We start from the raw sequence: 27845 nt of genomic DNA on the forward strand, positions 1-27845 counted from the left end.
ATTTTTCTCTCAGAAAAACCCAATGCACGTATACTAAGCAAGAAACTCTTCTGTTTCTTCAGTGCATCTGGAGAGCAAGTCCTTTTGCCACTGTAATCTTTATAAAAAGGTGAATATCTTTTTTAGTCAGGCCACTAGTCTAGCCCAACATCCTGACTATAACAAAATAAGAAGCTTTAGGGGAGATACGTGATCTCCTGAACCAGCATCTTCTCATCTGCTTTTGTAACTGTTAGAGATCAAATATTGGGCTGTATAAACTCATTGCTCTGGACACCACATATTGGGCTCTTGTAGTGAGTTTATGTGGCAAGGTTTTGGTAGCGGCGGGCTGCAGGGGTGGCTTCTGTGAGAAGAAGCCAGCAGCTGCTCCATGTTAGGTAAGAGGATTCTTGTGGATTCTTCTGGATTATTCTCACTGATGGGTTTTATCCATTGATGACCTTGCATATCTTTGAGAGTCTATAAAATTGTTGATGGACTTCAGCTATTTCAGCCTAACTTCCTCCAACTGAATTGTTTTCCAGGATAGTAGAATCTATGTACTTTGGTGTAGGCAGTTTTTATTTGCCATATTTTCATTTAAAACAACACTCATGGAGCAATCTCAACTCTATGTGTATATAGTATTTTGTCTACTAAAATATACCCTTTGATACCAACTATTCAATTTACTTCTAGATGCAGCTGTAGCTCAGGGAATCAAACAGTCTACGATGTTCTTAAACACGTTATATTTGGGTAATACAAAATCAGAAGACGACATAATAAGATAAGAGCTTCACAGAGAATGTTGTGTTACTATTTAATTTCTTATACAAAAAATAAACAAAACAAACAAAAAAACTGTGATATATTTAATAAAATTTTGGTTAGAGCAAGAGAAAATTTCTCAGGACTGGTGTATTTAGAGATGACTAATTTTTACCTATTGGATCAAAACTCCATTTCAAGCACCAGATGGAGGATTATGAACTTAAACAGCTTTCATATCACAATGTAATATATTTCTGGGTTATTATACGCAATTTAAACTTACAGAATCTATCTTGTACTTTGGTGTAGAGAATAATCTTCTGAGCACATTGTTGTAATCTTGTCTTTAAGGCAACAGTGATATGTTTATCCAAACAGAGATTTTTTTTGTGGCGATAAGAGCAGCAAGGCTGTCTGTCCTCTGTGGTAATGGCAATAGGAAGTGTAGTGAAAAGTAGCCTGCACTACAGCACAGGGGAAACAAAAGCAAGTAATCAGCAAAGAGTTAAAAAACAAAAACAAACAAAAAAAACCTGATAACTAATACTATAAAAGTGAAAGGGACTTAATATTTGAAAAATGATTAGGAGGTCAGAATATCAGAGTAATTTTAGAACACATCAGTGCAATTGATTAAAAGTGGTACAAATTGGATTTGCCATGTATTCACTCTGTATTGGAGCGTGTCCAGAGAAGGGCTACGAAACTGGTGAAGGGTCTGGAACACAAGTCCTGTGAGGAGCAACTGAGGGAACTGGGGTTGTTTGGTCTGGAGAAGAGGAGGCTCAGGGGAGACCTTATTGCTCTCTACAACTACCTGAAAGGAAGGTGTGGGGGGCCAGAGGTCAGCCTCTTCTCGCAGGTAACTAGTGACAGGACTAGAGGGAATGGCCTCAAGTTGCGCCAGGGCAGGTTCAGGTTGGAAATGAGGAGACATTTCTTCTCAGAAAGAGCAGTCAGGCATTGGAATGGGTTGCCCAGGGAGGTGGTGGAGTCACCGTCCCTGGGGGTGTTCAAGGAAAGGTTGGATGTGGTGCTTAGTGGTTTAGTGGGTGACATTGGTGGTAGGGGGATGGTTGGACCAGATGTTCTTGGAGGTCTTTTCCAACCTTAATGATTCTATGGTTATATATTTGACTCTTGCAGCAAGCACTACATTAACATTCTGAACGAAAACAGCCTGCTTTTTCATTTCTTCCTCCCACCCAAATAGGATTCTTTATAATAAAGCATCTCAGAGTGATAAATGAACCACTGGAGAGGAAAACTTAATGCAATTTACCACTTTATGGGGAATTCCACAACTATTAAAGCACATTCAGTTCAATGGAAAAGTGTTTTGTGCTTGAAAATAATGAGATCCATACTGTAAACAAAGATTACAATAAACTCTTGAGGTATATAAGTATTAAAATATCTATCAGATGTTTATAGAAGTAATTTGAAAATCAGAAAGAACCTGGAGAAATTGGAAAAAGAAAGCAACATTCTTCTGCTTAAGAATCAGACATGATTATTTTATGTATTTTATTTTCACATTTATGCTCCTTACTTCAGAATAGTGTTTTCTTTACAATAAGTATTTACTTGATCCTATCTTCTTTTTGTTTACTTTTAAAACAAATTTACCAGATTTTCTATACCATTTATTATTTCATTTATTGCTAAAACTTCGCTAAGATGAAGCATTGTATTTAATATCTGTAATGCTTTGGTTTATAGAACATTGAGTAAGAGAATAAAATACACATTTGAAAATGAGGGAGGGATGGAGGTAGCTAATCCTTGTGAACCATGGGATATAATGCAGGGTGTCAGCATCCTGTACTGTACCCCTTAAAGAAATAAAGTGATTAGAGAGGAAAAGGGACTATGTGTATCTTCTGGTCATTCTGATTGATAATTAACACAGTATTGAGAGAGAGACAGAGAATCATGAATATCCATTACACTCTGTTCTTAGAAAAAAATAATGAGAAATCTAATGCAAAAAAAAAAAAGCTCACAAGTGTTTCTGTTTGATATTTACTATTTAGTCATCTGGATTAATGGAACACTTCCCATTTCTTGGAATCTTTTTTTTTTCTGTGTCTCAGGTTCCATCAAGATTTCTGTTACTAGTTCTAGTTGTTCCTGTGATTTCTTTTCTTTTGTCCTTACCTTCCAACAACTACCAACTGGAATCTTTAAAAATTAGTAACATTTCTAGAAAATAGCATAGCTTTGTAAAGTGCCAGGTATAACAACTGATTCTATTTCAGTACTATCCAGGACCAGTAAAGTACCTTTCAAGATATGACCATAACTATAATACTATTATAAAACAAGTTGTTACAGTGTTTTTTTGTTTTGTTTTGTTTTTCCCAAATCATTATTTCCTGAGGTGGCTCACCTTGATGTTTGCCTGCAGTTTCTCAATTTTTCTGTATCCATGGCTCTGCAGTAGAACATATATTACACGTCCTCAGGACTCCCTTGTACACTGTTTCTACTCTTTCTTTGTTTCCCAGATGTTTTTCACATTTCCTCTCTGTTACTGTTCCAAGACATTCTGGCTTGACTCATTTTTCTATGGCTACTACTAATACTCAATTATTTCTGTTTCAGAAATTCTCAGAAATTTGGGTTTTCTCTTTTGTCCGGATGCAAAGAATAAACCAGAGATAAATTGCTAGTGTTGTTGTCTGTCCCAAGAGAGCTTTTTTCCACAGAGCTTTTCCCCATCCAGTCAGTCGCCATCCTATATCATTCCAAACATTCTTCCTTTCCAGGTGCAGGACTTTGCATTTGTCCTGGTTGAATGTCGTAAAATTTCTTGTTCCTCCAGCCCTTCTAGGTCTTTCTAAACGGCAGCTCTGCCCATGAGTGTAAAATGTGAAAGTGAATTTATAACTTAATGTACAGAACAGAATTTGCAGTATTTTGTATTCATAAATCAACAGGTGCTCCCAAGGATTGCTTATGAATATGTTTATAATAAGCAATTGTATCTAACAAATTGAATATGAGTTACGTGAGAGAAAAACAAATAGAGAATAGTACTGGAAATTTATCAATTTATCAATTTCTTTTTACAATATGAGTTAAAACTGTATATACAGTATTTAACTTAGCTGCATAAATAGCAAGTAGTAATTGTATAAAAAGCTTGTTGGAGACTAAATGTTTGGCTTCTTCTGAGAAGATTCAAAATTGAAATGGAGGAAATAACATAACATTCAAGAATAGAAATGCTGTAGTATCAGACGTACCTTAAAATATAAATGGGCTACAAATGGGATATGGGATCAGACACAGTATGTCTGATGTTGGCAGATATTAAATCCTGGTTCAGGAGAATGTAAGTGTCCCAAAAAGTAGCTATCTACATGTTCAATGCAATCTTCTGTTGTGATTATTTTGAAAACTATTAGGTATGCCTGGGAAAATACAGAATGATACTTAATTTGGACATATTTTGATGTGTTATTTTCAAAATAATACACTTCTGGATTTTTTCAAACTATCTTGGGAAAATCTGAAATAGTTTGGACAAACCCAGAAGTAATTGCATTATTTGAGTATACCTTGAAATTGTGACAAAAAGCTATATGTTTGGATTTGTGTAAGCACCTGTTAGTTGACTAACTGGTGTCGGACAAGGCCTCTTACACTTCTTTGGAGCAGTATGTTCACACTGCACTTCTGCCAGTCTGCATTTGTGCAGGTGTTGAGGGAGAAAAATATTCTTATGTTTTGTTCATCTAAAATATGAACAAATGGGAAGAAAGTCAATGTGAATCTGGGCACTTTTTGGTGCCACTGGTTGCACAATGACAAACTTTACAATAGCTTTCTCATTTTGGCTACATTTTTTTCACAAAGCCAAAAAGCTTTAAAAAAGCAATTAAGCTTTTAAAAGCAATTAAAATAGAACTGTGAGCTAGAGTCTTTCTTCCATGACAGTTTCCTCTGGTGTGAAAGTTCAGCTCACATTTTCAAATCTTCAGACTAAGTTTTGAGAATAGCAAACTCTAATGGTGTGGTCCAAGCATTGTGCTTCAGGTATAAGCAGCATAGTATAACTTATAATGGTATCACCAGATTTGCCATCATGGACAGCAACTTTGGCTTGATAAGTTAAAAATCCCATGTTATAGGAAATATGAGTAATAAAAATAACTACTTTTAGTTCCATTTTTCAGCACTAGTTTACATATTATTTCTAAGGTTCTTTTGATGAGATGAACATTTTGTTTAGGCAAGATTGGAGGATTTCTGAGGATGGTAAGTATGAAATGTGAAGGATTTGTAATGGATTTCTGGATACGTCGATTTGGAGTTATCAAAATACTTTGTTTAGGCAAAACTGAAGTATTTCCTTTTTTAATTTTTGAGAGCATTCTGTGCTGAATAACTGAATAGTTTAATAATCTGTTCTGTATAATAGCCTTAATTTCAAGGGACTTTTTAAGTACATATGTCTGAGGGCTTTTAAATGCTTGTAATAGTCAATACAAGAAACCAGATAGCAGGAATCTTGAATTTTCAAACAGCTTTAATAGAAATGCAACTGGAGAACAAAAATTTAACAAACTATAAATTCCATCCAGTACTCACGTTCTAATAAATAATATAATAATTAACAAAAAATAATCCTAATTCTAGACTCTTTCATCTAAACTATTGCCTAATTCAAGACTGTTTCAACAAATCTTCACATGGCTGTTTGAAAATATTTTTTACTCTGGCTTGACATCTAGCCTCATGAAAATCAGTTTAACAATGAAAATGCCCAAAAAAGGTTTTTTGTTTGTTTGGTTTGGTTTCATTTTGGAAAGAATAGGGTTTAAGACTGAAATCAAAACCTGTGCTGAGCAGTTACGTAACTTTTTTAAAAGCATTTTATTATTATTATTTATTTTTTTAAATAAATTTTAAAAGGCCCAGCTCTCCAGAAAGTTAAGCAACTCTCTACATGAAAGTTAAGTTTCCTGATAGAAAGAATAAGAGTAAACCTTGCAAAGCTGTTGTATAGTTTGCAGTCTGTATTCTACTTTTGGACTTAGGGAATTAACATGGATAATTAATAGTATACAGGGCAGACATTTCTTCTTTTTTTTTCTTTTTTTTTCATGTATAATTTGAAATGTTTATTTCTTTGTTTTACAGTTTACATAAAATCCTAATGGATCTGCAGAATCAGCAACTAGCCCAATTAGCTGACTGGCTAACAAAAACAGAGGAAAGGACAAAGAAAATAGATTCAGAGCCCTTAGGTCCGGATCTAGAGGACTTAAAACATCAAGTAGAAGAGCATAAGGTATGCTATGGAATTCATGTACTGCAGAATTTGTGATCTGATAGACACACAGGAATTAGAGCAATTGTGGAGTTTTATGAGTTTTTGTTGCTTTCCCCACGCATCAACATGTATATACATCTTACATTTTAAGTCCCTGAAATTTCCCCTCTCTACAAGCTGAGGAGAAATTTTTACAAATTTGGATTCAAATGGTCTGCATAGGGCATGCTATAGTCTTAAGACTGCCTTCAATGAATTCCTGTTTAAACAAGTTCCTTTATACAAATGATTGTCTCCAGTGAATTGCATGGTAAAAATAGATGCTTTAATTATAAAGAACAGCCCTTTAGCTCAGGGCAAATTGAATCTGGGGATTAGAAAATGACTAAACTTTCTAATTTCATTGGTTTGCTGACTTCTCACGTCTTTCACAGTATGTGTTAAACTCACACCTCTACTCCTTGCATTTGCAATGATTTTTTTGCATTTTTGCATCACTTTCCATCCTGGTTTTGCCATATTTCAGATACTGATCAGGAAATAAGTCACTTTCTCCCTGGTTGTAACCTGAACCTAGGGATCCATGAGTGCTCTACCCCCTATTCCTTGATCAAGAACTGTCATGATAAAGTTAAGAAGTCTGAATTTTAAGGATTGTTTTAATAATTTGGTGCACTTCACAGTCCTTGATAACTGCTTATAGTTTAGCTCTCTGAAGCAAGTGGCATGAAAGTCGGAAAAAAGGATTCTTATGAATAAATCAGCTCACGCTATGCCCATGAAGGAATTAAAACTCTGAAATGTCTTAGGATAATGAATGTATGCCTTAACATCAAAAGTCTGTGAATTCCTTTGTTGTTGTGTTAAGCCACGTTATCATATGGCTTTTTTTTTTGTATGTGTGGGATTTTTGTTTGTTTTTTATTATTATTGCTTTATCCTCAAATAAAACTGAAGTGTTTTACCTAAAAGGTTTAAAATACCTAATCTAATCTCCAGCTGGGGCATCACTTCATACATAAGTGAATTCTTCTACTTGAAAAAGCAGCAGGAAATTGATAGGGTAAAATTTAACATAGTTTGTAATACAGTTAAGGTTTCCACTGTGACTAGGCATATACAGTTAACCATGTTATTTTTCAGACTGTGACTATCATACTACATATGTATTAATCACTGGAGCACTCTACTCAGGTGTTGGTGGCATGGTCCAGGACTTTGTTTATCCACATTCTTCTGTTGGTTGGTAGCTAGTTATAAATACCTAAAAAGTGCGTCAGGTAGGATGTGATCCTGGATACCTGGTTTTTGGGTGAGTGGGATGAGGGTGTATTTCAAGTTTTCTTTAAGAAACAAAATACAGAACCCAGTAATTTAATACAGTGGGATAACTATTAGGAGTTTAACATTTACAATTTGTTCTTAGTACATTAAGATAAAGCTTGAGATAGATAAAAATGAAAAGAAATTGAATATTGCCTTCTCTGTGACTTGAAGTTTCAGTACCAATGCTTCTTTAGCTCCTGTTTTTCCCATCTTTGTCACTTGTCCTCTTGTTGCATTTCAGCAGAGAGACCAAGCAGATAAATCTGGTTGTTCAGTTCCCTATTTAGTGACAGAAGCTTGACTGGCTTTATTTTTGTTAACAAGCAGAAAGGTGGACTCGCCATCTTGCACAGAAAGTTAGGGAAGGAAAAAAAAAAAAAAGGAAAATAAAGAGGAGACACTAAAACCCACTAAGAGGTTCCAGTACCTTAAATCCTTTCTTCTTTTCCCCTTTACTCTTTATATATATTTATATATTTATGACCTGTATATGTATATATAGGTTAAATGTTTAGTGACAATACGGTAGACTGTCTTCTGAAGAGAGTGAAGATGTATGAGACCTCCATACTGCCCTTCTATATGAACTGTGAGGAGGGAGGGAACAATTGATTAGATGTATATTGCATGAAGTCTGGGAAATTTGGGAGGGTCAGAGAAGTGTCAAGAGTTGTAGAGATTTGAGAAAGTTAGGAATTATTCAAATACCAGTTTGTTCAAATGTTATAGATTTTTCTTCACTTTTAGCAGTTTATTATTTCTCAGTAAGGAGAAAAAAAAAAAAAAAAACAGCCCTGAATTTTATAACAGCCTGTAGCAGGCTGAATACCAAAATTCAACGGGCAAGAAACCTTTTTTTTCTCATGTTCAGAAGTCATCAAGTGCCTCTCTCAATTTTTGTCCTGGTTTCTGCAATAAGGGTGTGGCATGTATTTCCTAATCTTGAACCATCAACATAGTTTCATCCTATGTTATTAATGTTGTTTGTGGGAGTGCCCAGCCAAAGATCATATGTGATTGTTTAATGTAAAAAATGCATAACTTTAAAACTTTTGAAATTTAAAAATATTTTAATATGCTAATGAAGTACACAATCTAATCCACTGTTTATTTAAAATGCGTGGGCTATTGTTATGTATAGATGCTGTAATGATATCTATAAATCATCAACTACATCAACTCAACAAATATTTTCTCATGCTAAATTTTCAGTCTAAAATACTGTAAGAGTTATGCCTTGCGAGTGAGTAATAGTAAGCTATTTTCATGAAAGGAATAGAAGTCTACAAAATATGCTTATGTTAGCATGTGCACACTATTGTAACAAAATGCATGTAAATATACTTAGTATTGAGAGCAATAGGATTACAGGGTTCTTGCAGTTGGTTAGTTATTCACATTAGTTAGGGAAACTCCAAATACACAGCGCTTTCTTAGTTGGGAATATATTTTCCAACATTTATGTTTTAATTATAGGCATTTCAAGATGATTTGGAACAGGAACAAGTAAAGGTGAACTCTCTAACCCATATGGTTGTGGTGGTGGATGAAAACAGTGGAGACAAAGCTACTGCTGCGCTGGAAGAGCAGCTTCAGGTAACTGGACTGAGAGAACTGAACTTCTGTCTCAGAGAAAGAGCTTTCAGAGGCTTTAAGTGAAGTAAGATTGAATAAGAACTATTTGTAACATACATTGGTGTATCTCAGGAGATATTTCTGACTACGACTTTTGTATAGATGGGTACATACAGGTGTGTTATTTTACAAAGATCTTAGAGCAACTTTTCTGGTGCCTTCAGTATCAACCTGATTTATTGATACTCAAGACCAAATACAAGTGTTCGTCTTTTGTTTCTCAGCTGTATTTCATTACTACTGACAGAAGGAATGTGATTCTCTGCTATAGTTAAGGAGAAGGACATAGCATGCAGGAACCTACATAATTAAGTGGATTGTGAGTTTACTGAAATATTTTTGTTCTGATGGGAAACTTGTGCATGTGGTATATTTTGGTGTTGCAGTGCATTATGTGTCATTACCCACTGTTAGGTGCTTAAAGGCACATTCGTATTAAAGGATATCCAATAAGTTTTTTTTTTTGTTGTTTTTTGTTTTGTTTTTAATGCTAATGCTGGCCCCATCAAATTGAAAGAGGACTTGTTAAAAAATAAGCAAAACCAACTATGTGCACTAAGCAAAAATAAGCAAAACCAACCATGTGAAGGATCATCTAGACAAATAATGGTTATCAAAAATATTAAGAACACGGTTTAAAAAAAGAAAATTTTAGGGGGGAAAGGTATAGTTTCTTTCCCAATAGTTTCACTTGAACACATTTTGTAGGAAATAAAGGGAATTATCTCAGTCTGTCCTTAGATTCATTTCTCCTTTTCTAGAGTATATCCTCTTCTGTACACTTGTTTTATTAATGTTTTATCATTTAGGATTATTATGACAAGGCTTCCTAGTGTACCAGCATTGGGAGAAGCTAGCAGCAACATCCTTTCAATTTGTTTCAGACCTGTTCTCCATTGCCTTCCGATTCCCAGTCTAAACAACAGACAATAACTTCTGTATATTCCATTTTATAAAAACAATTATTTGAGTATCTCCTCAAATGATGCATCAGAGACATATTTGTGATTAAACTAGCAACCTAGATGATCTAAAAATTGTCAAACTTTATTTTAAGAAAGTTTAGCATTTCATTCTCAAAAAAAATATATATATATTAAAAAAAAAAAAGGTGTTGGTTTTACTGTAACTTCTGAGTGAACTTAGATGGACGCTTGGTATTGGGACATTGACTGGAATCAGGAAGAAAGATATTCCTGAGTTGGTGGTCAGATGTCCAGACCACTGCTCAAGAAGTACGTTGGTATTAGAACCAAAGTTCCTTCCAGTTTTCTCTTTTATAAAGGAGAAAGTAGTTTCCTTCACTTTGTTTCACTGCTCAAGGAAATAAAAAGATTTCTGTTTTGTTTCTTTCTTTCTTTCTTTCTTTCTTTTTCAATCATTAAAGGCCAAGATTTCTCCAGAGAAACTCTCAATACATTCAGCTGGAAGTTATGTCCACAGCACAGACAGATGCGTATGCTGTCTTGAGTCTAGCCAATTTGGGTACCAATCCCAATAAATCTGTAATTAGTCTGGGATTTAGTGTAGCTAGTACACTTTTGACTAAGATGCTGGACACTGACACTACAAATTGCTCAGACATCAGGGAACACAACCCTGGGAAAGAAACAATGTAGCCTACACTTAACTATCAATTATTACTTCTTTTTAAATTTATCTTCAGTGTCAGAATCATGGTATACCAGCTCAAGACAGTCTTTATCTCAGAATTTCTTGCCAATTGCTTGCATTTTCTTCATTGGAATAAAGCATATCCCTTGCAAATTCACAGTTCCATAAGCTTAGCTAAACTAAGAAAACAGCTCGATTGGAAGAGTAAAATTAAAAAATAGATGGGAAAAGGTTTAACTGGGATACTATTCTATGTTTGCAAAATGCAGGTTCTTGCAAAGAGGGCTATGGTAAAGTATGACCAAAAAAAAAAAGTGATAAATATTAAAGACATTCTATATTTAATATACTTCATAAATCAGAAGATATACAACTGAGATCTTTGAACAGTGTGGGGAAAAAATATAGAGGACTGTGGATTATTGGACATTTAATCTAATCTCATATTTTGGAGAATGAATGTTCTTCAGTAAAATATAGGGTCACAGCAGCACTCTCTACTACCCCTACCCCTCCCCACAACAGGCAGAGTTGATTATCTTTAAACTAGGTATGTGGAGAAAGCCAACCAGTTTAAAAGATGGAGTGATGGAAAGCAGATATTCTAGTCTTGTAAGTGTGACATGGAATCCAAAGTCCTACAGAAAAGGCATGTGCAACAAAACTCAAGTACTCAAGTATAGCAAGAACCATACAGGAAACTCACTGAGGTTGTCAGTGTAAGCATGAGTAAAAATGATTGAGGGCTCTTAATGTTTTTAATTTGGTCTTCTGTTTATTTTATGAGAACCTATATAAGCCTACAGAATAAAAAGCTTATTAGCAGTTTCAGTAAATAGAACTCACACATTACTGTGTTGTGTTTACCCCATTAAAGAAGCATAACGAATAATGTATGTAAATGGAGCACAATGGAAATATATCTCTTTTTAACTGTACCAGTGGAGAAGGTGGCTGTTATTCAGATAAAGGAAGCCCAATTGTTACTGTCACTGAGGAGTTATATTTGTATTGTCACTGTCATTCCAGGTATATTCCTGGAATGATGCCAGCAAGGGAATTCCCGAGGCACTGTATTCTGCAGCACAGGCATGCTCTGAGCAGTGTGCAGGCTGGTGTGGAGGAGTCCTGCTGCTGTACAGCTCCCTCCTTCAATCGTACTCTCTTAAAGAAGAGTCTGAAAGAAAAGTTCAATAATCCCATTGCTCTGAAAGTCACAGAATATGTAGCAGTATTCCAAGTATCAGTAAAAACAAAATACAGATAAAAGGTCATGGGGCTTATAGGGTTTTAGGGGTGTCTGCAAAATTTCATGCCTTTATGCCTAGGAGTTACGACAGTTCACCCACTGTCCTAGCAAAATGTTATATCGCCTTTCCTGAGTGTATGAGAACATCATTTGGATTTTTTTTTCTATTCACGTGTCACTCGCAAACTGAATATATAAGCACAGGAGAGACTTCACAGGCCCACCCATTAAAGCATTTGACAAAAGCACAGTGGAGCAAAGTTCAAAGCTTGATTATGTATCTGTCAGTCTGACTTTTAAAAGCAGAACAAAACAAGAGTGTGTGCTGTCAGACGAAAGACTTAATAAGGCTGCCTGAGTGATGCTGGTCAGGATCAGATCTTGAAGAAAGTGAAATGTTACTGCCATGTAATAGTTGAGACTGCATTATCCAAGCGGCTGTAATTCAGTAGTCTTTCTGTTTGAAAAGGTTTGAGATGGTGATTCCTGAAATATGTATATGTATATACAAATATATATATATATATATAAAATACATATATGTATGCTTACATGCATATATATGTGTATATCTATATATATATATGTATGTCCGAGTCCTATTTAAGAGGCAGTTAATGGTGTAGAAGCCAAAAGCATTGCCTGCAATAAATTATTCATATTCATATGCTAACATTTTTTGAGGGGGAAAAAAAAAAAAAGACGACTTTTTACAGCTGCTGCCACAAGGTAGTCTGAGAGACTGCAGCTAGCATGGGTGAGTGTGAATATTACATCTACTTTTACTTGACATATCAGTGAGACATTTTGTGAGACTCTGTGGGTTTATACTGCTGTCGAGAACTAGCTATTTAGACGTGTAACTCCAAGACCGCGATAGGTGCAGTCCAAAGATCTACCAAAAAGACAGATGCAGAGTTAGGCTCAAATTTGTATTTCATGCTGCAAAATCAGAGGACTGTGCTAGCGAATCAGTTGCTATAGTCTGACTTATTTCTCAGTAAGTGTGGGGAAATTGCCTTCAGCCAAGAGAAATGATTGAACGACATTAAGAAGCCCTGAAGGTAGGGAATTTTTACTCTAATTATACCCAGAAGACAGTTGGTCCCTTAAGGACTCTGGTAGGCTGATTCAAATTTGAGTCCTCCCCAAGCTTCAGGGATCCGTGCTGGAATGAGATCTGCATTAGATGTATCAAATACTGCTTGATGGCTGCTGAAGGAAAGGAACCGAGAGTGTAATTTACACAGTCTAGTGTATATTCATATTATTCAGGGTACTGTCCTTTCGTTGATGGTGAAGTATAGCTAGTTCTTGTAGAAATACATCAAATTTTGCACAGGGGAAATTCAGTGAATGTGCTAAACACTTGTTTTTAAATTTGATTTTTCATATATATATATATATGAAAAAAATAATCAATTATTTCTCATTACTTTATGGAGTGGATAGCATTACTTTATTTAAAAAAGCATCTTACCAAAAAAAAAAAACAAAACACCCTCTTCTATTAATTGCAGACTTCAGGCTTATTATTTCACTTTTTTTATACATTCACTCCAGTGTTCCCAAGAGTTGCATTGGTTTTTTTCATTTTATCCTGTTCATGTACTTGCTTACTTTGACCTTTTTTTGCAGACTGGGACTGTTTTATCTTCTGCCCTTTGTAGTCATAAAGAACATTCCTTCAGAGTCCTCTCAATACAAGAAAAGTTTCTTTTGCATGCAAATTTCTCTGAAAATTCCAGTTAGGGTCATAAAAATAGGCATTTCAAAGGCGCAAGAAGACATTTTACTTTTTACTCTGGACTCAGCCAAGTTCTCTGGAGTTATGTTTTCCTGGGTGTTGGGAGCAAAAACCGTGGTGCAGCCTGAGTTTCCAGATATCACACAGGCTACTTACAGCATCAAGTACTATTTGATGTGAAAAAAGATGCAAAATTGAGCACCATCTGATTCAGTAGTCACTATTCAGCTCATACACAGTTCCCACACGATTGCATTTGGCTTGCATCAGAGTTTGTATCTACCTGATTTTTTTTTGAATTATCACTTAATTTTGTGCAGAGTAATTTATTCTGATCTAGATCTCTTTTACCAGTGAAGAGATGTCTGGTCATGAAAAGACTTTACTAAAACATTGATTTACATCAGAGGTTAATGTCCCAAAACTTTTGCTTCTTGACTTTGGGATTATTTATGTATCTTTTAGTAAAATCTGTTAAGTGTATTTTAAAAATACAGTATGTAATTAGCATCCATAAACTTTGTTGTTACTCAGACCTTTAGGCACCAAAACAACCAAATGTGGTTCACCTCACTATCTGTATATATAGAATTTTACAAACAGAATTTTCTCCTCTGCTAGTGGAGAAAAAAGGACATACGGAAAATGAAGTATTTAGTCTTGGACATTGTTATGTAATGACAAGAAGCCCCTTCTTTTGACTTATTGAATCATTACAATGTTTTTTAGTAGTTGACTAGTAATAATTACCCTGAATTTTGGGAATTGTTAGGAAAGAGTTTCAGAGAAGAACCATCTGAACTATAACAAATGATATGTTCATGATTTCTGAACTAGTAATCAGCAAGCAAAGATTCCAAGGGGAAGAAAAAAAAAACGGAAAAAAAAAACCTGTATTTGAATGTAAAAAACTGCATTAGTGCTGCATATTTGCAGATATGCTAGGTTACCTTCTGGCCTTGGAAAAAAGGGTTGAAATTCTCTAGAGCTAGAGTGGAAATGTAATCAGATTCAGGACAAACGACAGTAAACATAATTTATCATGTTGCTACATAAGATTTTTAGTTTTTCAGATCAGTAAAATTAGTCAAAATATAATTTATGCAGAAAAGGCGTTATTGACCATGCATTACAGTACACATAGTATTTAGCCTGTGAGGCCAAAAAATACTATCTTAAAGTCATGAGTTTCCTACAAAGGGCATTTAATAAATAAATAAATAGATAATGATATTTTTATTGGCTGGTCATCAATTATTTTCTGCAACAATTATAATGCAATTTACAAATTTATTTAATGATGAGAGGTAAAATGAATGAATAAAATGTTGCAGTGTTTCCTACTAAGCTGAAGGCAAAAGTGTTTCACCAGTAATGATATGACTGAATGTCATGACAACTGCCTGTTCAGTCTGCAAGATTTATTATGGTGTGAGCCTTCAGTAAAAGAAAAATATGGAATCTGCTTACTTTTTACTTTGATATAAAATTGTTAAAGCCACAAACTCAAACAGCAACCTAAAATTTTACCTTTCATTTCCTAGGAAGTGCAAAATAAAATTTTCAATCCTGATAGAAAGTACGTTTGGATCTTTTACATGCATTTCAGTTAGATATAATATTTAAATACCCTGGTTTTAAGAATTCACATTTTGAATACTAAATTCTGCTAAAGTTAAATTATAGCCCCATGAAAAATAAATACAAAAATATGAAATATGAATAAATAGGAAAAAGGAAAAAAAATCCTTTTGTCAATACATATGCAATTGAAGTTGATGGAAAATAAGAACACAGTAGTATAGAGTATCCTTCAGATTTTATAAGGTTTCGTATTTGGGAGGAGTTGAATAATTTGCATATGGTGTTCAAGGGTAATTAAATCATTGTAATTTGTTACAATAAAAGTTTTACAGCATGTTGCACCATCACAGCTCTAGTAAGTCCTATCTTGTCTCAGGCATTTTTCACTCAAGGTTGACAGGAAAATTAAGTAAAGTGATAATGCTCACTTTCAGTTAAAATGAGGGAAAGAACAACATAGCATTTTGCACAGCTATATAGTAGCATATGCTAGAAATATACAAGAAACCTCACTGGGGTTTGTGCTACTGCTACCTTAAAGGTTTTTTTCTCTTACGGCAATATTGTAAAGGAAAAAAAGAACTTAGATCAACTGCATTGACAGAACAACTTAAAAAACAGATATTTTATTGTTACAATTAATTGTTTGGGCCCCTGTAATTACATTTCAAGTAGTTGTGCTTTGGGATTCATAAAGTTATGGATTTATTTATTTATTTTTAGTTTTTTTGACAGCACAGTGCCAAAGACTTAACAGAAAAATGTGTCTTTAGATTACTGTTAAAATTATCTCCCTCTTTCTGGCTATATCACTTTGCCTATTCTCTCTATTTGAGTCTTATTTCAGTAAGTGGTAACATCTATTTCAGTGTAACATGCAACATATTTTAAGGACTTAAGATTGCAAAAAGTGAGTTATGAAAGTGTTTTCACAAACATATATGTCTATAGGAAGATCATATTGCATTGTTTTAAGAAATGTAATCAAATACTTTTTGTGTTTTTCTTTCCTTCTAGCACTTTGGAAACAGGTGGGCAGCCATCTGCAGATGGACAGAAGAGCGATGGGTCCTTCTGCAAGATATTCTTAGAAAATGGCAGCACTTTGCAGAAGAGCAGGTGAGTAGTGTTAGCAGTTATAAATTGGAACGTCCTTCCAAAAATTGCACTAGGAATGGCCTGAATGAAGCCTTTTCATGCTGTTCTCTTCAATCTTCTTTCAGTGCCTTTTTGATGCGTGGCTTACTGAGAAAGAGGATGCTCTGAGCAAAATTCATACAACTGGCTTTAAAGATCAAAATGAAATGCTGACCAGTCTACGCAAACTAGCTGTATGTATTTTTTATTGTCCTATATTATGCTCAGCTTTCCCATTCATTAATATGAGTGCATGTGATTTTATCCTACCCTCAGACAATACAGTTTAATAGAATAGTTGGTTCATATTTCTGGGAATGAATGTTATGGAATAGTGCATGGAATTGGTTGGTCCATGATCTTGCTAGTAAGTTAACTTGTTAACAGATATGTTTCTTGGTTGTCTCTTCTGTCAAAAGTTAGTGAACTGCAGTAGCATTGTGTCTTAAATATGTGATTATATATATGCACAAAGACATATTAATGTGAGTAAGTAATTATCATACAGCAAAATCCATTATACATTCCTTAAACTTGAAAAAGCTAAAGACACAAAAGCTTTAACTTTTAATATTAATATTACTTTACAACTTTACCTCAACTGTGTTTTGGGAATCCACATGCATACACGAAATACACCCTTTTCAACTTATCTTCTGTCTTATTCTTCAGAAGATACTCTACAATTCATCGTCTTTATGGACGGAATGTACTTCTCACTGGCTTAAAAAGATGCCTTACCTCTAAAAATGCAAAATTTGGCACAAACTGGACTTGGTTCTATAACATTAGGAGCTTTGAAAATAAAATGGTGTGTTAGGAATTATCTTATACAAAAGAATGACTGCTTATGCATTTAGAGGAAAGGAAACATTCATGTCCATGCTTTTGTTAAAGTGGGTAAATTAGTACTGTAACTAGGAACTTCATTTTCTTTTTGAACTTAGGAACTTCATTCTTCTGTTTAAACAGATATTGTCATTTATTTTGTCAATAGGAGAAAAAAAAAAAAGACTCCTAGGCATTATTTCAAGACTTTGGACTGTGGTTTAAGATTATTTTAGGATTAAGTCAACTTCCATGTAAAGGAAAGGAATTATTTATGTAGTCAGTTGTCTCTGTGTATATGCTTCTTGCAAATTCTAGTAATCTAACCTGTAAGCAATCTTGACATTGATTTCAATCCTTTTATTAATGAGTAATGAATTAGAGGCAACCCACAATGCTCTAGAGTCTCTTCATGAAAAGGAATGTATAGCAAGAAACTGAGATTTATTCAATAATTTAGCATTTCTGGGTTTTCGCAAGATGATGGAGGAGATTGGAAGTGGAGGTTGAAACATTTATCAGAAATAGTGAAGTAGAAAGCTATTAATGGTTTGAAAGTGTTACAGATAAGACCAGTTTGGATACCTTCTAGAATTGCTTGGAAATATGATGCCAAGAAGGAAATACTTGCCTTTAATGGTATTTTCATAGATATGGTTAATGAAATAAAGACATACACTTACAAAGCTAATTGTGTTGTTAATTGTTACTGTAACAAAAGCATTGCCATGGAACTAAATGTTTCAACATGATAATAACGAAAGTGATTATTTTATCAGACTGGACCTATCAGGTTTTAGACTCAGTAGCAGTCTTCTCCAAATTCCAGTGACATATTTCTACCTTCACACAATATTGAATTGTCAAGAGTTCTGTGGAAGACGGTTTAATATTTTAGTCTTCTCTGAATCACACGGAATTTGTATTAATGCATTACCCACGTGAAAATTCTTCTCAGGAAATACATTTTTCAACTCTTGGACTGGCTTTTAGAAATAGGGGAAAGTGGGATCATTATATGCTGACACTGATGTGCAAGTCATACTTGTCTTTTTGTTTATGTTATTTTGGACATAGTGATGTGTTTGGGTGTAATGAAGCAGCTGTCATGAAAAACTGCCATTATAATTAGGCCAGCCTTTTCTAGGGTTGTAATAATCAGAATTCACATACATTCTTTACAAACATAAAAATGCTTATACTGTTAACAGTATAGTAACAAACTGCAGTGTTTGTTTGTTTGCTTTCAAACAAGTTCAGTAGGAATGAACATCATATCTTAAGATTTTTAGTTTTGATATCATGATATGGCAGAAAAGCTTCCAGCCTATTTGTCCTATTTTACATGAACTACCTGGTCTGATAATCCGAATCCTAAACAGAAGGATTGGGATTCTCTACATGTGGATTCCTTTTTTACAAGTGCTGGGAGATTTTGGCAGCCCAAATTCTGATCATTTCACTTGGTATAAACAAACATGTTTGCCAAAAATTGACTGCAGGCTTACCATTATTAACAAATACTAGTTCTCTGCAGATTCTTTCTCAGATGTCATTCTGCCAAACTGGAAAATAGAGGCAAATTAAAACACGTTTGTACTAAAACTATGTAAATTAAACTTTGATTTTCAATTTGGTGTCAGAATGCTCTAATATATGGAAATTAGGATACACTCTGGACAGTGGGAACTTGAAATCCATCTAAAAAAAAAAAAAAGATTCAGGAGGTCCCAAATATTATGATGCTCTCTCTCCTTTTTGCTTGGCTTTAGCAGTCGAGTTTTCATTGTTAATTTTTACCAGCTGAAATGAATCGGTGAAATTTATTTTTGATCAATTACCAATTCATCCAGTTCTAGCTTTTTTTTTTTCTTTTTAATTGGTATAAAGTCAATTAGATTTCTTCTTAATTTATATATAGTACCCACAATATCTGTTTGTAAGAATTTTTGTTCAGGTAAATTTTATTATTTAAAAAAAAAAGTATTTCTTAATATCAAATGGCTTGTGCAAGAGGATTCATTCAGAATTTATATATTTTATATTAAAATTATATATATATAATATATATTTATATATGCTATTTATATATTTTGTATTTGCTCATGTATTAACACTGACTTGTGGTCATTTGTTTCTGATCTTGAAGGTTAGTTGCTCCAGTTCTAAAAATATTTCCCTAGAATAACTGTGTTATTATTATCTTTGAATTCTTACACAAGACAAAGGGTGACATAGAGCATGAAATAAATTGGAGGATATTATGTACGGAGAAGGCATAACACAAGTGTGCAGAATGAAGTGAAATTTCATTGGCAGTTATGGCATGGGCTTGATAGGCTGTTTCCATGTTCTGCGCTTAAGTTTTGCAGCCTGTAAAATGAAGGGGATGGTATTACTCTTTTTTAATATAAAATGCTGAGAACTACTGCAAAGGTATAAAAAAGTTAATTCAATTAATAAATTCAATTGATTAGCATATAGTTAAATTTTCACTTGCTTCACTTAATGCAAATTTCTTTACTTATTAGAAGAAATAAATAAGATACTGTATTAACGCTGATTCTTACTCGAATAAATCAGCAGCCAACCAATTAATTTACAGCAGATGTTGCTTGCTATAATATTTCAATGAGCAAAGAATGTTTTTGTGAGGTTTAAGTAAAAGCAAAACAGTAATAACTAAAGTAAAAACTTGGAAACAAAACAAAACAAAAAAAAAAACAACTGGTGAAAGCACATTAACCACAAATAAGGAAACTGCTTTATAATGTTCAAATATTGGAGTTTACAGTATGCACTTGATAGAAGTTATGACTGAGTTATTTGATAATTAATTTCATAAAGCAAACAGTCCTGTTTATTTTCTTGCAGCAAACAGTCCTGTTTATTTTCTTGCATATAGCTAAATTACATATTTTGATATTAGCTTGAAGTCTATCTTTGTACTGGAAAAAAAAAAAATCAAAACTAGAGCATGTATTGGTTACTGTAGAACACCAGCACGTTTTCAGTAAGGAAATGTGAAAACAGAATCCTCCAGTATGTTTTTTCAGTTTAACAGTTACTATCACAAAAGAGCATTAGGTAGTTGTGAGCAGTAGCTTTGACAGAAAGTTTTAGCATCCTTCCTTTTGTATTGTTTCATTTATTGGTTGTACTCTATGTATCTTGGCTTGATGCTGAACTCATTTTCCATAGCTGTTGACATCAACAGAGGTCGGAAATAAAACATCGAAAGACAGAATTTTTTAATGATGTTTCACTGAGTACAACTTCTGATGGTTTTGATGGTATGGAGCTTTCAAACAAGCTTTTTCTGACAGTTTAGGCCCCAGGGAAAGGTAAAATATAGTAATCCTTGCAAAATTTAAGCTGGTAATTTATTTTACACCTAGTCTGCTCCCTGTGTTAGATCTGCTACTGTGTAAACAGATTGTTAAATATGAATTGTGGTAGTAGCTATTTCTTAGGGAGATGTCAACTTAATTTTGGTATTCATGGTACCTAACATCAGTGGTTACGATGTTTCAAATCACACATAAATGGCATAATAATGTTTACAAAGGCTTCAAATTTTTATTTACTTAGATGTGTTTTATATTATAGTTTTGGAGCATATGGCTGCAGAAAAGTATATGTATGGTTACTTCTATCTATAATCTATCTATAATAATTGTATAATTACCCCTTTTGAAATGTGTAGACTTGAGGTTTACATTGCAACCCTCAGCTGCATAAAGAGTTCATAATTTGGCCCTGGTTAGTACCCATAAGTATGCAGAGAATTAATAATTAATGTACAAAACTGAATGAGGTACACCTGTACAGTTAAGAAAATTAAAATGAAAAAAAACCAGGTGGCAGCTGATGCTGTGGATGTCTCTTGGATCTTTGAACAGCCTACTTTACAGAGAGGTTTGTATGTAAAGATCCCAGGAGTTTCTGGCTCCCTTTGTAGTTTCCTGCAGTAGAGATGTAAAGAAGACTGTAGATACCTTGTTTTCCATTAGCATCTATGCCGTCAAGCTGTATGGTGACGCCCAGGGGGCAGAGGTTGCACACTGGGGTTTCCAGACTCCCAGTTGTGTTGCCGTGTTCTTTGCACACTCAGGAGAGCTCCCAAGACTCCCCAGCCTTCTGGATTCCTTGGGAGATGACTGCTGTATAACGAGGACCTGCTGAGATCTGAGAAAGATGAGGAATATATGGTTCTTCAATACTGTCAAATCTAAGTTACTTATTTTGATGTTCTTTTGTGTTGTTGTTTGTTTCTTCTTTTCTTTTTTTTTTTAAACCCTGCTTTGGGGTTAAAAATTAGTTTTCTCGAAACCTTTTTTTTTTTTTCCCCAGTTTTAATATGCAGTATATGGCAAAGCACAACAAATGTTTGAAGAAACATTGTTTGAAATGTTGATATAGTTGTTAACATTAGTGCAGCTTTAAGGTTATAAAGCCACACAGCTATTAGTTTTTTTGATTTATACCACCACCTGAGGCATGCTTTGATGTCTGGAGTTGCTCCACCTGTCATGTTATATTGCTTTGTGAAGTGCAATCTGTCCATTCCACTATGTCAGCTTTACCAGCAGTTTTTATAGTAACAGCACCTCAGAAGTATAGGAGTTTGTATGAAATATTCTTGACCATTTTCAATTCTTTACCAAGGGAAGCCAGTAGATGTAATCTTTTTGGATTTCAACAAAGCTTTAGATACTGTTTCTCACAGTGTCCTTCTGAACAAAATGTCCAGTATATAGCCAGACAGATACATAACACAATGGGCGAACGTTGACTGATGGGTTGAGGGTTAAAGTAAATGGAGATACATCAGGCTGGCGGCCAGTCACCAGTGGGGTTCTCCAGGCCTCCATTTTGGGGCCAGTTCTCTTCAATGCTTTTATAAATGATCTGGATGCAGGACTCAAATGCATACTAAGTTTGCCCATGACACTAAATTAGGAGGAGCTGTTGACTCCCTTGAGGGTGAAGGGGCCTTGCAGAAAGTTCTTGACAGACTACAGGGCTGGGCAATTAAAAAAAAAAAAAAAAAAAAAAAAGGCATACACAAGAGCAATTGCCAGATTCTGCACCTGAGAAGAGGCAACCCTGGACATTTGTAGAGACTGGGGGATAAGAGGCTGGGGAGCAGCCCAGCAGCCCCATGGAAAGGGATCCAGTTGTTATGGTTGGCAGCAAGCTGAACATAAGCCAGCAGTGTTCCCTGGCAGCCAGGAGGGCCAACCATACCCTAGGGTGCCTCGGGCATGGCATTGCTAGCTGGTTGAGGGAAAGGGATTGTCCCGCTCTGGTCTGCACTGGTGCGGCCTCACCTTGAGTACTGTGTGCAGTCTGGGGCGCCACAATATAAGAAGGACATAAAAACTATTAGAGAGCATCCAAAGGAGGGCTGCAAAGATGGTGAAAGGTCTAGAGGAGAATGTGTATGAGGAGGACCTGAGGTCCCTGGGTTTGTTCAGCCCCGAGCAGAGCAGGCCGAGGGGAGGCCTCATGGCGGCCTGCAGCTCCCTCACGAGGGGAGCGGAGGGGCAGGCGCTGAGCTCTGCTCTCTGGGGACAGCGACAGGACCCGAGGGAACGGCATGGGGCTGGGACAGGGGAGGGTCAGGCTGGGTGGTAGGGAAAGGCTCTTCACTGAGAGGGTGGTCGGGCACTGGGACGGGCTCCTCAGGGCAGTGGTCATGGCACCGAGCCTGCTGGAGTTCAAGAAGCATCTGGACAATGGTCACAGACATACGGTCTGAATTTTGTGTGGTGATTTTTGTGGAGCCGGGATTTGGACTCGATGATCCTTGTGGGTCCCATCCAGCTCAGGATATTCTATGATTCTGTGATGCTCTTTTTAGGATTTTTCCTCTAAGGATTTTTTTTCCCCATTTGAATTACTTGTCTTCCTGCTGTTGCTTTGCTTAACAGATCCTAAAAGGAGATCTGGAAATGAAAAGGCAAATGATGAGTAAGCTAAACTCACTCAGCCAAGACCTCCTTGTAGCTGTGAAAAATAAAGCAGTAGCTCAGAAGCTGGAAAGCCGTCTTGAAAATTTTGCCCAGCGTTGGGATAGCCTTGTGCAGAAGTTGGAAAGCAATTCTAAGCAGGTTTGTAAAAAAATCATTTCATCAGTTGACAATAAAATCCTTTGCCAGACTAATGCTTGAAGTAGTGTTGGTACTGTTATATGGTTTTAAATATTTTTCCTGCATGATTTGTTAAGAAATAATTTATTTTTTGGACAGCATAATACAACTGTAATATAACTTTCCACAATATTATTTATCTTTTTTTTTTTGTCTCTTTTTACAATGTTGATTACATTCTCAGATTGTTAGAATATTTTATATATTCATTCCATTTAGCACATTTTTAATCTATAATATTTGGTCACTTCAAGTGAACTGTTTTATGTCTGTCTCTGTGGAATAGCACTTAGCCTGAAATTGGTGTAAAAACTTTTTGCTGGTTAATCAGCAGTTATATTTATTTCTTTTCAACAGTGAGCACTTACTCAATTACTGGTTTATTTCTGCTTATGTTTTGCTGATATAAAGATTAAAAAGAGAGGCCACAACCAAAGAAGCTTCTTGGAAAAATAAACCAAGCAATACTTTTGGCCCAAATGCCAAGTTAAAAACAAAAACAAAAATCAGCCATTATTATTCTGTCCTGCTCCTTTCTGTTTACCATAATATTAAAATATAAACTGAGGTTTAAAGTTTCACGTTTTTTTAAACTTGGTAACAAAAATCAGTGCTCTGGTGTAATACCCAAAAATGTATCCGTCTGTTTTTCCCGGCCATTTGTCAGCATCTCTTTCTTGTTGGATTTAAACCCAAATCAGCTCACTTTTTTTTTTTTTTTCCCCATTCCTTTACTTATATTATTAATATTGAGTTATTTTTTGTACTAGCATTATACGACTAGGGAAATGGAAATGGACATTAAAGTGTTTTCTCATAATAACATAAAGAATGCTACTGCATGCACCTCTGTCCTGTTCCTACAGTGTTTGTTGCATTTCTGGTCAGTTTAATTCAGTCCCCTCTATCATGATGCATGCTTTTGCTGACATATGCTTATGCTTCTAAAAACTTACTCTGGACACAACTGGAGAAAGTCAATTAAATGAAACTGCTATACTTTTTGTAGTGATCTAAGTACCCCTTAATACTGACTCCAACCCATATACATTAATCTTCTAGTTTGGTCTGTGGTGTAGTTCCTTGTTTAGCTAAAGTTGGAAAAATCAGTTTGGGACAACAGAAGAGAGAGAAGAAAATTGAGAAGGGATGCAATTTTACTTAATAACAGAAGTCAAAATCAGTTTGTGCTATATAGTATTTGTAACAGTTGAAAAATTGATTTAATTCGTGTATATTTGCGGTATGAAACCTGTTGCTTCTAAGCAGAAGAAAATTAATTTGGGACTGCTAGGGTCATGTGATTTCAAGAAATTATTATGCCAGGTCATAGGCTTATGTATTCCTACTACTGTTGTGTCCTACAAAAGAAGCAAGCATTGTAGAACTATATTCATTATAGCCTACACAGTATGTACTCTTTAAGAACATAAATATGTTCTTACAAAGGAACTCAATAGCTCCTTTTAAAAACAACACATATTCAGGCTTCATTATGTTCTGTTACTTTCATATATTTGTTAAATATCACTAGTAATTGACACCTTAACATCTCTGATTTTAACAAATAAGTGTTATAACTTTTCTCATTTACTTTAACAACAGGAACGAGAGGAATGTTAAACTTTCATAAGATAAACTGAGTATGCTGAAATAAATCACCTACTAAACTGAGAAGAGTAGAAGCTACATAATACAAATGCCATGTATACAAAAAAAAAAAAAGAATCATATAAAGGCTGCCTAATTTATTATAAACTGTGCATGTCCTATAAACTATTCAGTGAGAATCAATATTCTGGATACAAAAGTTACATAACATTTTCATTCATATTTTGTTGCTTGGTTTCTTTTTCTAAACCATATTAGTAGCATAGCTGTCTTAAAATATTTGTCCTATTGGTAAGACAAGTATTTCAAACCTGCATCCATGTTATGTGTAAAGTTCCCACCCTTTCCATGGCAAATTTTTGAAGTCAATTTGAAAGATTAATTAGAAGTTGGTGCAAGCCCTTCTTTTCTATACTTGTCTGCACTCCCTAAAGCATGCATAGCTTCATTTGTTTCGGCATATTTGTGTTATTAGGTTAAAAAACACATTTCAATTAACAGTCGAGATTCTCCTGAACAGACAGTAGGGTTCAGAACTCAAGACTACTGGTATTTTATATCACTAAAATCGCTAAAACCTGCAGTCATGATGTGTTGGGGAAAAAAAAAAAAAATATTTTGAAACCAGTCCAAAGTATTCAAGGGTTTAGATTGGTGATCAGTTCTAAAAGCAGTTGAGTTCCATTTTCAAAATGGAACTTAAATAGAACTTAGATTACAGAAAAGATAGCCTCCTTGTGAAGTGAGCAATCCCAAGGTTGTACATCCAGAGATCACAGGGCAGCACAGGTGGGAGATGCTTTGGATTTCCAAAACAGTGTAAATGCTTTATCATAACACCTCACTTCAGTTGATAATCTTTTCCTCCTCCGAGAAGCTACTTTTCTTGGCACAGAATCGGTACAGTGATGTGGGCTTATTGCTTCAAATTCTGGAGACATTGCATATTCAGTGCTAACTAAAGGATCACTTCCTAAAGCACTGTTACACAGTTTAAGTATGTCCTCACATTTACCCTAGCACTATGAATTATTGATGGTGTGCTTATTGTCATGTATTTCTATCTAGGCAGGACAGATAATGCTAGTGTGGTTTATTCATTACAGAGCTTATTTACATATTTAGTCGTCAAGAAAAAAATGCCTTTAAAAGAAGATCTAATTATTATGGCTAATCATGAACTGAGGAGGAGTTGGAAAAGGGTGACAATAAATATAACATTTTTCACTAAAATCTATCAGCAAATGCAGATCTTATTCTTCCAACTTGGATATGGACTTCAAAATGAACTTTATTGCTTTCATTAATAATTCTTATAGTACCTTCTTACTTCTATTTTTGTCATTAGTTATTTCCCTTCCTTCTCTTACTGGAGCGTCACTAAATGATTAACTAGCAAACAAAATACGAAATTATATAGAACAGACAATCTCAGCCTTAGATCAAAGCTGCTTCTCCAATTAGACATAGAACAGTTATACATCCCAAAGGAAATGTGCAGAAGATAAAATGTGAATCTTCCCACATCTAAATTTCACAGCACTGAATTCAGCTAAGCATCTAATCTGAAATCATGGCTGAAGCTTCTGCTGCAATGAATGGATGGCAAGGGTGAGAGACACCCCTAAAAAGCAGTTTATTCTCATCATGAAAGTGACTGATTTTCTTCATTGAGCACACATTGGAAACAAGGACAAGGATAACTTTTGTAAAGTAAATGTATAAATTTCAGAAACTCTAAATGCACCTTTAGTGACTTCATTATGCTTCACTAAATTGTACTGAAAGCCTTCCCAAACTAACAAAAACAACATTCTTCATCCGAACTTCCCCACTCACATGCATACATTTTATCAAAGAACTCCCGACAGCTCCAAAAGTGAGTGTTAAGGAAAATTATGGCTATATCAGGACTCAGGGCATTTCTAAAGGCAGAAATAAATGATGGTGTTAAAGGTAGGCTGCCATATAAAAGAGAAATAAAATGACATAAAACTACTGAAGTGCTATACACAAATTGTACATACCTTTATTTGTAGAAGATGAAAAGGAAGGTTGAAATTTGTCCACTCCAAAAAAAGGATGAGTTTGCTGATGTGAAACCAAAGGCAAGCATTGTATTTTGAAAGCCTTTTAATGTGCAGCCTTGTGAGTCACCTTAGCGCTTCCATATGATTCTCTAGCAGGTTAAAGGACCAGTCTGTATCGCCCCTTCTCGGATTTATATGTGCCTTTCAGGAATTTAAAGAGACAAGGAAACTATATTGTCATTATTTGGACCATCCTTGAACTATACATGATACAAACCACTTCATTTTTTAAAGGTTTTAGAGGTGTTTGCTAGGGAGGCAAACAAAAGCTATTTCCTTTTTTGTATTTCCTAATTTTTTATGGATTTTCATTTACCCACTAAAGTCTCTGCACTCTTTAAACACATACCAAGTTCCTGAACTTCACCTTGCAGTGTAATCTTCAGTACCTTTTAGCCTTCCCCAGTCTCTGTAATTAGAATGATTATGAATTTCAAATTCATATCTCCCATTTCATTTTGAAGTATATGGTATTTAAACTCCACTCCTATTGATTAAGCATGAAAAATACTTCTTTACTGTTTTGACATGAGTCATTACTCCCAACAGCATCGTGACTCGACTGCTCTGAGCATATGATAATTATACTGCCTGCTTTTGAAGCACAGTACCAAATCACCAGCTGAAACTGCTTCTCCTGTGCCATTGGCAGTATGCTGCATATCGTTCCTATAGTACCCTAGCTGTGATTTATTCTGTTTTACACCTGCTTCACTGTAAACTGTACCCTGATATTGACTGGCAAATGGAACATGGCAGGATATGACCTCAGGTGTCAGGAACATCCTATCATTGATTTTTAGATAAAACTCAGTGCAATACAAATTTT

The 27845-nt window shown here is 35.0% G+C and overlaps 1 protein-coding gene and 1 long non-coding RNA gene across 20 annotated transcripts in view; one reads left to right on the plus strand and one right to left on the minus strand.

Annotated features, from left to right (window-relative positions):
* The window catches only part of DMD (dystrophin), a 1239454-nt gene that overhangs the window by 463811 nt on the left and 747798 nt on the right, over positions 1–27845 (plus strand). For all 19 annotated transcript variants that reach the window (XM_066990426.1, XM_066990443.1, XM_066990448.1 and 16 more), the window contains 5 exons: positions 5908–6058; positions 8843–8962; positions 16213–16314; positions 16419–16526; positions 23097–23276. In XM_066990426.1, the coding sequence (XP_066846527.1) occupies positions 5908–6058; positions 8843–8962; positions 16213–16314; positions 16419–16526; positions 23097–23276 (661 nt within the window). The remainder of the gene's footprint in view (positions 1–5907; positions 6059–8842; positions 8963–16212; positions 16315–16418; positions 16527–23096; positions 23277–27845) is intronic.
* LOC136789690 (uncharacterized) lies at positions 19267–27652 on the minus strand. The gene is made up of 3 exons (XR_010828607.1): positions 26954–27652; positions 21159–21348; positions 19267–19533 (listed from the first exon to the last, which is right to left on the minus strand). It is a non-coding gene; the product is annotated as an uncharacterized lncRNA (long non-coding RNA).

The sequence above is a fragment of the Anser cygnoides genome, chromosome 1 (genome assembly GCF_040182565.1).
Source record: "Anser cygnoides isolate HZ-2024a breed goose chromosome 1, Taihu_goose_T2T_genome, whole genome shotgun sequence".
NCBI classification, from domain to species: domain Eukaryota; kingdom Metazoa; phylum Chordata; class Aves; order Anseriformes; family Anatidae; genus Anser; species Anser cygnoides.